We start from the raw sequence: 10,506 nt of genomic DNA, 5'->3' as shown, positions 1-10,506 counted from the left end.
AGAGGGGAATGGAAGAACAAAGCAGATGGGAGAACGACTAGTATACAAGTAGGTAGAGGGGAATGGAAGAACAAAGCAGATGGGAGAACGACTAGACAGGTATGAAGGAGCTAAATGGGACAGAAGCAAAAAATGATGTAGGCCCAGCCCTTAGCTGCTCTATTGTCCTAACATACACTGAAATAAGCTCCATCAAGGGCCTCCACAAACTATTTTTGGATTGAGTGCTCTGAACATAGATAACACTGAGGCCAATAGGAACTTCTTGTAGGGCCAGCTACTCTATCACATTCCTCCCATCTAGTTCATCAACTCTTTGTCTTATAGGAGCCCCTGAGTTTTCTCCTCTCTAGGTCTAACAGCTGATCTGTTTTGTTTTTGTTTGGGGGTTTCTTTTTTTCTTTTTGTTGCTTCATTGTTTTGTTTCTTCTTTCTCTTCCTTCTTCTTCTCTTTCCATTTCTTTTAATGTTTTCCTTTATACTCCATTTCTGTTAACACTTTTTTCATCTGTGTCTCATTTTCCATCTTTTTTCTTTTTTCCTGTTTGATCTTTCATTACTACTCTCTACTCCCTTCACCTTTCCTCTCAATGGTTTTTCTTTTGTTTTGTTTTTTTCTTCCCTTCTAGCCCCACCCCCTCTTATTTTTTTCTAAAGCTTCATTTCCCTGTACCTCTTTTTTCTATTTATTCTTGTGTTTTTTAAATTTCTTCCTTTTATTTTCTCACTTAGTTTTCTCCTCTGTAACTCCATTTCCCTGTCTCTCTTTTGTCTTTATAGTTACTATATTCTTTTTCTGTGATTGCTGCTTGTTTATCTCTTTATTATTTTTTCTTTTCATTGTTGATTCCTTATTTGTTTATTCTGGTTTTGTTTTCTTGTGGCAGGGGGAGAGGTTTTCTTTTCTCACCCAACTGGAGCCAGAAACCCTCTCCATACGTCCAGCCACAATTGTACCATCTAGGTACAATTGTACCATCCACCCACTAGGCAAGAGCTAATATCAGCTTTTTATACCACCTGATCAACAATAGACAGCAGCCAAATTTCAGCCAAACCCACCCTAAACCGAGGTGTGTGAGCAGCTAATGAGAACAGTACACATGCTTCTGTTCTATAATTACACCTACAGGAGACAGGTGCTGAGAGCCTGAAAACACATCAACACACAATCATAAATTAAATACAAATACAACAACCTTAAAGTGCTCAGAGACAGCAGACAATTTTAACAAAGAAATGAGAGAATGGCTCAAGCAAATGACCAAGATGTAGAGTCAAAACACATTGCTGAGAATGAAAAGGTAATGGAACAAACTAAAAAAGAATTCAAAAGAATGATATTTAGGTACCCTATAAGAATTGATGGAATGAGTAAGGAAAGCAAGGAGAGCACAGAAAAAATCTGGTAAGAATTCAGGAAAACATTACAAGAACAAATAGACAAAATAAATGCAAATTTGGAAGTAATACAAAATCTGCAATTAACAGTACAGAAGATCAATACTAAGATTTCAGAAATGGACAATACATCCAAAAGAGCAAAGGAAAAGATTAGAAGCAATGAAGTCCAAATTAGTGAGCTTGAAGAGGAATCTCTCAGTACTAATATGCTAGAAGAACAATCAGAAAAAAAGAACAAAAAAAATCCAAATAAAGAGTAAGAGTTGCATAGGATACCATAAAGAGGAACAACTTATTAGTCATCAGAATTCCAGAACAGGAAGAGACAATAAAAAGCACAGAGAAATTCCCTAACATCATGAAAGAGAAGCACACAAGAAGCTGAATGAACCCTAAACAAGACAGATCCCAAAATCAAATCACCAAGACATATCATAATCCAATTTTCCAAAATCAAAGACAAGGAAAGACTCCTGAGAGCAGCTCAGGAAAAACGAAAAGTTATCTACAAAGGAGAACAAATAAGACTAAGCTCTGATTTTTCAGCAGAAACCATGTAGGCAAAAAGGCCATGGTATGACATATACAAAACTCTGAAGAAAAGAATCATATACCCAACAAAGCTGTCCCTCAAATACCAAGGCAAAATTGGGACACTTCCAGATAAACAGAAATTAAAGGAATTTGTAATGACCAGACCAACTTTGGGAGTCCTGGTGTGGCACCGTAGGATAAGTACTCAACCGTAAGGCCAGTTTTTTTTTTTCGTTTTGTTTTTTTTTTTTTTTTTTTTTTTTTTTTTGTGTGTGTGTGTGTGTGTTGCTGCTGGTTTCTTTGTTCCACATAATTTCTGGTACTGAGTCATTCTGTTTGTATGTTTCTTTTCGTTCTCTTCATTTCTGTTGTTTTAGTGTTTACAAAATCTTTTTGGGTTTCCTCATTTTTTATTTTGATGTGTAGGTATATTAATTTTCTTTGAGGTTACCCTGTAATTTTTTTAAATATATATATTTTTTATAGTACTTATCCTACTGCAAAGTTGGTGGTTCAACCTCACCAGCCACTCCTCGGAAACCCTATACAGGGTTGCTATGGGTTGGAACCGACTCAATAGCACTTAACAATAACAAGACCAACTTTACAAAAAATGCTAAAGGGTGTGCTTTGGACTGAGAACCAATGACAGCAGAAAACAATCTGAGATTACCATACATGACAACACTACCCAGAAATTAATCCAAATAAGAAATATATAAAGTAAACCAACCAACAAGAGTGAAAGTAGGGAAGCAGAGATGCTAATGTATAACGAAGTCAATCACAAAAGCAAAAAGAAGGAATATAGTATAGCTACAGAACTTCCAAATGGTTAGGAAATCAAGTAGCTTTCAAGATTAAATAGACTTTTAAATAAAGAAAAAAAAAATTACAGGGTAATCTCAAAGAAAATTAATATACTTATACATCAAAATAAAAAATGAGGAAATCCAAAAAGATTTTGTAAACATTAAAACAACAGAAATGAAGAGAAAGAAAAGAAACATACAAACAGAATGACTCAGTACCAGAAATTATGTGGAACAAAGAAACCAACAGCAACACACACACACACACACACAACACAAAGTAAAATGACAGCAATCAATTCATACCTATAGAAAATTACATTGACTGTAAATGGATTAAATGCACCAGTTAAGAGACAGAGAGAGTAGAATGGATAAGAAAACAGGATCCTTCAATATGTTATCTACAAGAGACACATCAAAAAAAAGACAGCGGCAGTCTAAATGCCTATCATGGAAGTACGGTTAAATGAACTTTGGTACATACACACAGTGGAATACTATGCAATGTTAAAGAATAATGATGAATTGACAAAATACCCACAACATGGATAAACCTGAAGGACAGTATGCTGAGTGAAATTAGTCAATCACAAAAGGAAAAACATCATATGAGACCAATGTTATCAAAAGTTAGGAAAAAGTTTTCTTAATAAAGGAAATAATCAATGATGGTTACAAGTGGGGAGGAGAGGGAAATTATTCATGGGCTAGAGGGTACACATGTTAACATGGTGACAGGGCAGGCAATATACAACAAGAGGGAGGTTAGCAGAGGAGAGATGAAGGTAGTGGGAGGCACAGGGAGGAATGCAAGCACTAAAGTGAATGCAGGTAAATACCATTAACAGTTGGATGTGGAGGGGAATACAACAATTATGATAAAGGAAAGTTACATGATTTGCTGAATGTAAAAACTGATCATCTGCTCTGTAAACCTTCACTCAATTCACAATAAAAAGGTGTTTTTTTTGTTTTTGTTTTTAAAAAGGCAAAAAAATAAACCAAAAATTCCAAAGAACATTTAATAATTAGCTAGGAATAATGAAGTTTATTCCATCAAGAGGAGTAATTTATATGTGATTAGCATTCCAAAACAGGAAGAAATAAAAAACAAAGAGAAAATTGTAGAAGAGTTGTTAGAAAAAGCTTTCCTAACATCATAAAAAATGAAAAGACTTGTATTCAAGAAACCAAATGAACTTCAAAGAGGATAGACCCCAAAATAAAATCAAGACATCATAATCAAACTTTTAAAAATTAAAGATAAAGAATTCTGAGAGAAGCGGAGAGGGGAGAAGTTACCTACAAAGGAGAACTAATATGACTAAACTTTAATTTCTCAGCAGAAACCATACAGGCAAGAAAAACAATGGAATGACATATATAAAACCCCAAAAGAAATCTGCTAGCCAAGAATCATATACCCAGCAAATATGATAGTGTATAGAACATTTCCAGATAAACAGAAAGTAAAAGAATTTGTAAAAACTAGACCAACCTTACAAACAATATAAAATGAGTCCTTTGGATGGAGAACTAACAACAGCAGACAACAATCTGAAATTAACATATATGACAATATCACCCAGATCTCAACCCAGATATAGAAGCATTCAAAGTAAAACAAACCTCCAAGACTGAGAAAAGGGGAGCAGAGATATGAGTTTGCAATAACAACAACAAAGTAAAAAGAGGGAATAATATAGTTACAGAACTTCCAAATGAAGAGATTGCAAGAAAAAGTCAATAATAAAAAATAAACTTAACTGTAACCCTAAAACTAGACCAAGCCTTACACTTAGCCCTAGCCCTAGCCCCATCACTAACCAAAACACTAGACTCAGCCAAAGAACTAACCCCAGCCCTAACTCCTTACATTACCTTTAAAAAAACCACACATATGCAAAGGGACATTAATACCAAAAAACAATGCAATTCCAACTCATGGTGACCACACTTCTTCAGAATACACCTAGCGACACAGGTTTTTAATGACTACAATCTTACAGAAGTAGATTGGCATTTTTCCTGGGCAACACTAGGTGAATTCAAAGTGCCAGTCTTTCATTTAGTGATGATGGAGGTGGTGTTGAGCTACCAAGTCGGTTCCAACTCACAGTGACCCCGTATAAGGTTCCAGGGCTGTAAATCTTTATGGGAGTAGAAAGATGTTGTTGTTAAGTGTCCTGGAGTTTGGTTCTGACTCATAGCGACTTTGTGTAGTTTCTGAGACCTAGGTGCAAACTGTGTACCACCCAGGGATAGAGAGACATTAGCTTCTGCCAACACAGTGAAATGGAAGAGACACAGCTCTTTCTTTTCAGTAAAAATAAAGAGATGATTCTATTTTTTATATTGGTAACTCCCAAATCTTCATATATTAGAGCATTCATATCCATTATATATAGTTATATCTTTAACTTACTCTTGTATTTTTAGAAACAGAAGAATGTTCATAGGAAAAGTGTTTAATCTGTTACAGTCTGCAAATACAAACTCATTTCCCAAGTAGGATTATCACTTGTCAGAAGTGACCATCCACTACCCAACTCCAAGATTCTTCATAGTCTCTATTAAGTTCCAGGCATTCTGATAAACTTTTTCTATGCATTATCTCACTAAACACCCCACCCCAACAACCTATGTATTATATATTATTAGCACCTGATGTGGCGATGTAGGATAAGCACTGGACTGCACACCATAAGATTGGCGGTTCAAATGCACCAGCTGCTCCTCGGAAACCCTATGCAAGGTCGCCATGAATTGGAATTGTCTCAATGGGCACACAACAACAACAGCTTTGTTTCATAGAAAGAACACAGATGCACAAAAGTGTCCTAAAGGTCACATAACTTATAGTTATAGGCTGCCCAGCTATCACTTGGACTAGGGCAGGCCCATCGTATTAAGAACAGGAAAGTTATATGGAATGTGTTCCCTGGAGAAGGGTAAGGCTCCTGCACCTGGTCTCCCGAGAACGACATTGCTGCAGGAACCGTCCCCGCTGTCTCTCCTCCTCCAAGACTTGCTTTTTGTCACAGGTTCCCAGGTTGATCAGAACCAAGGTGTCATACAGCAAACAGTCCTTCACCTCTTTATCCAACCAGGAGTCGGTGGAGAAGCTTGGAGAATGGTTGACCTGTAAGGACAAGACGACAGCTGGGAGCTGGGCTGTCCAGAGTGGAAATGAGTGCTACCTGAGTGCTATCAAAGCCGACCTGGGGCCCTGGCTACCAAGGCAGGTCGAAGGGAGTAGAAAGAGGGTCTAGACTAGAGCCACAGTGGGGAAAGATGAAGCAGAAAAAGTCCCTCTGGTCTGAACAGCTTTTCTCTCACGCTTTCTGCCTCACTCTTTCTGCTTCCTCCTTTTCTCTTCTTTCTTTTTCCCATCTTTTGAAACAATATGATTCTCAAATGGCCTGACCTGCCCAAACTGGAGCGTTCCCCTCCACCTGGTGTGCATGTATTCACACATGCGCTGTCATTTCATAGAGCAGAATGGGAGGGGGCAGCCCAAAGGGGCAGATTTAGGGGTAGAGTAGGCAGAAAAGATACATCAGGAACCTGACCAGGGTTGAGGAAAAGATAAATAGGAGAGAAAAGACTCTTTCCTGCCCAAAGAAAAGTCCAAAAATTGGTTAGACTTCCAATGTGACATCCGTAGAACTCTACTGTAATTTTGGGAAATTGCTCCTGGTAGCTACCACTGATATTTAAATGAGAGTTACGAGCAGCCATTTCCATATCCTCTTCCCCACCCACAGTTGGAAGTAAGTGTGGGTAACAGAGGAAGGGCCAGGCCCAGGAATCGGATCTGTAATTTTGTTTTCTCTGCTCTAAAGTCTGTCTCTGGGTCACTTACACCTGGAATATGCACCTCTGACTTGCACTTCACACCCTCTTCTCCCTGTGATACATTCTGAAGGGTGTCCTTGAGAGAGTTCGTGAGGACAAGTCCAATTGAGAAAAGAGGCAGCCACCCAAAAGCTAGTTTTTTTTCTTCTCTCAACACTCCATAGGTCTGAGTGGTTCCCACACTCATTCCCATGGCAGCAGACACCAGGTCATTCTCTGCTAGCACTTGGAACAGAATAGTACAGGCCCCTGAGAGCCAGGCATAGCAACTCTTGTCTCATACTGAGCACTGAAGTCAACCCAGTTGATGAAGAATTCCCCTTTTGAAGGAGATGACTCTGTTACAAAAGGTAGAACTATTTTTAGAATCACTTTGTGGCCAAGATTAGTGTTTCCAAGTCTGGGTGAACCTCAAGATGGCAAAAGGGATTCTCTAATTCCCTGCCGTCTACCCCCCTCTGGTGGCCACTTTTAAGAGCGAAGCCCCAGGCTCAGTAAGCACCCTGGGAGGAAGTAGCAACCAGGAGAATCTGAAAAAGCTAGCAGACATGAGTAGCAGGAAAGAGTTTGCACCCGCACCCAAACCTCTCTACCTCCAGCAGCCAGGGTTTGAGCTTTCGGTCCAACAAAATATCGAAGCCCAGGATTTCAAAGCAGGCACTGTTGAGTGTGTGGTTGGGAAAGCAAGTGTGGTAGTTGTGCTTGATGGTCGCATGCGCCGAGATGATTGTCTTGATGATGACATCCTCGATATCTCTCCATATCTGTTCCACATTGTAGCCATGGGTCTCCATGTGAATGTTGAAGGTGGAAAGTTTCCTGGAAGGGAACCATGGGTAGGGCAGCTGACCTCTGGTCATCTGAGGCCATCATCTGCTGGAAACCAGAAACTTTTAAAACAAAAAGATAAGGCTCCAGAGCCAGTAGGGAGGAGACCCTATGAGCTAGAGTGAGCTAGAGTGACCCAGAACAGTGTTAGAACAGGAGAGGGCTAGCTGGAGCACCAGGGTCACATAAGTGTCTTGGGCACTTCCACTGTGACCGAGAGGCTGAAGCAGGAATTTGGTATCCTGAGTGCAAATCTTAATGGGTGGAGAGAATAAAACCAACCAACCAACCAACGTAAGACACCCTATATACTTTGGCTTTCATGGCAACTGTCTCTCAGTTTTGGGTGTTCATTGGAATCTACTTGAGGAGTCTTTTAAGAACACAGATACCCCAGTTCCACCTTAGCTTTCTGAAGGAATTCTGAGGACAGTAAAGGCACAGAAATGTTTTAGGGCTGCCCAAAAAAGGAAAAATGGTCGCTGGGCATTTTCATAGATAGGGTTATCAGCTGTCCCAGGCAAACTGAAACTGTGCCAAATTTTGACACTGAGAGTCCCACATCCTACACAAACTGAGATGGCTGCAAAGATCAGAGGATCTCTCCCGTGTGGAAATATCTGTGTGGACACTCCAACAGCACTACATGGAGAGAGTGAGCGTGACGGACCCAAGAGTCAATGGCAGAACACACAGCCACACCCTCACACCCACATACAATGCACACAGATAACATAAGTAGGATGTAGACACACAAGAGGAGGAGATGCAAGGAAGGGGAATCAGAGATGAGAATGAAGACAAGAAATTCGGCTCATCCAGGCAGTTTGAAGGCTCACTGGTAGTGGTAGGTGGTTATGTGCTATGGAGTCAGTTCCGACTCATAGCGATTCTGTACACGGTTTCTGAGGCTGTAAATCTTTCCTAAGTGCCTGTTGTTCATGTAAAGCTCTGTACAATGAAAGGATACCAATGGATCACCACCTAGGTCAGGGGAAGCCTAAGGATGTCTCACAAGTCAACATACATTTGAAAGAACCAAGAATGCATTTATGGAAAGACAAATAAGCAAAGCCCACTCAAAATAGAGGCCCACCTCCTCTACCTGCCACAGTCTAGAAATGGAGCGCTGCACATAAATGAATTTTCCGGATCACTTGGAGCCAAGCCTTTCAAGTGCAAAAAAAGTATTTAATTTGCCTAATTGGGAAATAAATCTTCCTGAAATAGATCATAGACTTCCCTGCCTTCTCATAACAGGTTACAAAACATAATATAACTTTTTCTTGATGACTCAGGCACATTACAATGAGTACATATTCCTGTACAATTTCATAATGCCCAGTGGCTAGTCAATTCAGTTTCACAAACCACTCAGGTCCCAGGGGCATTCTGCTGGACCTTGGAAATGAAAGATAACAGTGATCTGGTCTCTGTCTCCAAGTCTTACCAGGCCTTCAGTTCTTCTGCCTTTTCCTTCACTGTAACCAAAGCACTACCCCTACTTACCTTACAACTAGTAGGGTACTTATTAGAAGTGCAGCTGGCCTCATTCTAGGAAGGAAGTAGTTTGGGCAGGTCAAGCCATTTGTATGAGAATCATATTGTTTTAAAAGATGGGGAAGAGAAAAGGAGGAAGCAGCAGAAAGAGAAACTCTACAAGGCATCGTTCTAGAAAGCAACCAGAAGGCCAGAGGACAATTCCAACCCTCCAGCAGCTTAAGTATAATTAAGAGCCTGTGGTGTAGTGAATTATCCAATGTCTCTTCTATCCATCATCTGTAACTCCCATCAAACAAAGTTTCTGCCCTGCTGGGTCTGGGGAAGAGAAGGTGGGAGAAGATACTGATAGACTGACATGATTCCGCTGTGGATGTTAACAAGTTCATTGTAACCATAAAAACTTGAAACTCTAGCATGCGTTTAAAATAAGTCATCTCAGAAGCAGGAGGGAGGAGCGCACTACTATCAAAGAAAAAGAACCAGGAGTGGAGCATGCCCTTTGGACCCCGAAATCCCTGCACATTGAGCTTCCTCGATCCAGGGACAGAAAGCTGTGACACTGGGGAGTGGCAGAAGAGCAGCAGCAGCAGAACCCAGAACCAGAGCATGAGACAGAGCAGCGGACGTCCCAGCCCACAAAGCAAATAAATCTGAGTGACTTCGGGCAGGAAGATTGCTTACAGACTGAGGTGCCTCCAGGTACTTAAGTGGGGGAGCTAGGTTTGCTGAGTTGAGTGCCTTCAGACTGAGGCTTATGGTAGATATTGGTGTGTCCTATGGGCAATTATCAGCAGCTGACTGGAACAACTGCGCCCTGAGCATTTCTGATCCTGAATTGTAACTGTTAACTTTCCTAATAAACTCCCTAACTGTGAGGGTGGTGTCTAAGTCTGGTGTGGCCATTGTAAGCCAGCTGAGTAAGAGCGTTGTGGGAGGAATGCTACGTGCCATGTTTTTGCAGAGCACAAGACAAACATGCAGAGAACCCAACACAGAACAGTTCGGGGTGATGGCTGATGTTAGCCTTACGTGTGCTGGGACCTGAGACAGAAAGGTCACATGGGTAGTTAGACTCAGATTCCACAGCTTGTCCTAAGAGATGGAACCCAACCTTCTCATTTAACAAGTAAGGAGGCAGAGGCCCAAAGAAGGGTCCAGGCACTTAACCCATTCTACAGTGGCTAAGTGACTGGACTAGATCCTAGAACCAAATCACAAAAGGCTACATGGAAGTCGAGCAGCTGGTGGGTTTGAACCACTGCCCTTGCAGTTAGCAGCCCAATGTTTAGTTCACAGGGCCACCAGGGCTCCTTAGTGGGATGAAAGGACCATTAATGAGGTTTTAGGTGTCTTCTGGGTGTCCTGGTGTGGCGCTGCATGATAAGCACTGGACTGTTGACCACAAGGTCATTAATTCAAACCCACCAATTACCCTTCAGAAACCCTATACAGGATTGCTGTGAGTCAGAACTGAATGGCGGCATGTGACAACAAAGGTTATGGGTGAGCAAAGGCAGGGAGATGAGAATCAGCAAGGCTTGTGTAGTGAATGTATATATCCGTG

General features: G+C 40.8%; 1 protein-coding gene across 1 annotated transcript in view; it reads right to left on the bottom strand.

Moving 5' to 3' along the window:
• TTLL6 (tubulin tyrosine ligase-like family, member 6) overlaps positions 1-10,506 on the bottom strand; it is a 35,889-nt gene that overhangs the window by 17,068 nt on the left and 8,315 nt on the right. The window contains 2 exon segments of the mRNA XM_006878328.1: positions 5,720-5,895; positions 7,205-7,430. Of these exon segments, the coding sequence (XP_006878390.1) occupies positions 5,720-5,895; positions 7,205-7,430 (402 nt within the window).

The sequence above is a fragment of the Chrysochloris asiatica genome, unplaced genomic scaffold, assembly GCF_000296735.1.
Source record: "Chrysochloris asiatica unplaced genomic scaffold, ChrAsi1.0 scaffold00007, whole genome shotgun sequence".
Taxonomy (NCBI): Eukaryota; Metazoa; Chordata; class Mammalia; order Afrosoricida; family Chrysochloridae; genus Chrysochloris; species Chrysochloris asiatica.
The sequence above is the reverse complement of the archived record's forward strand: the minus strand, read 5'-3'. Positions and strand labels throughout refer to the sequence as shown.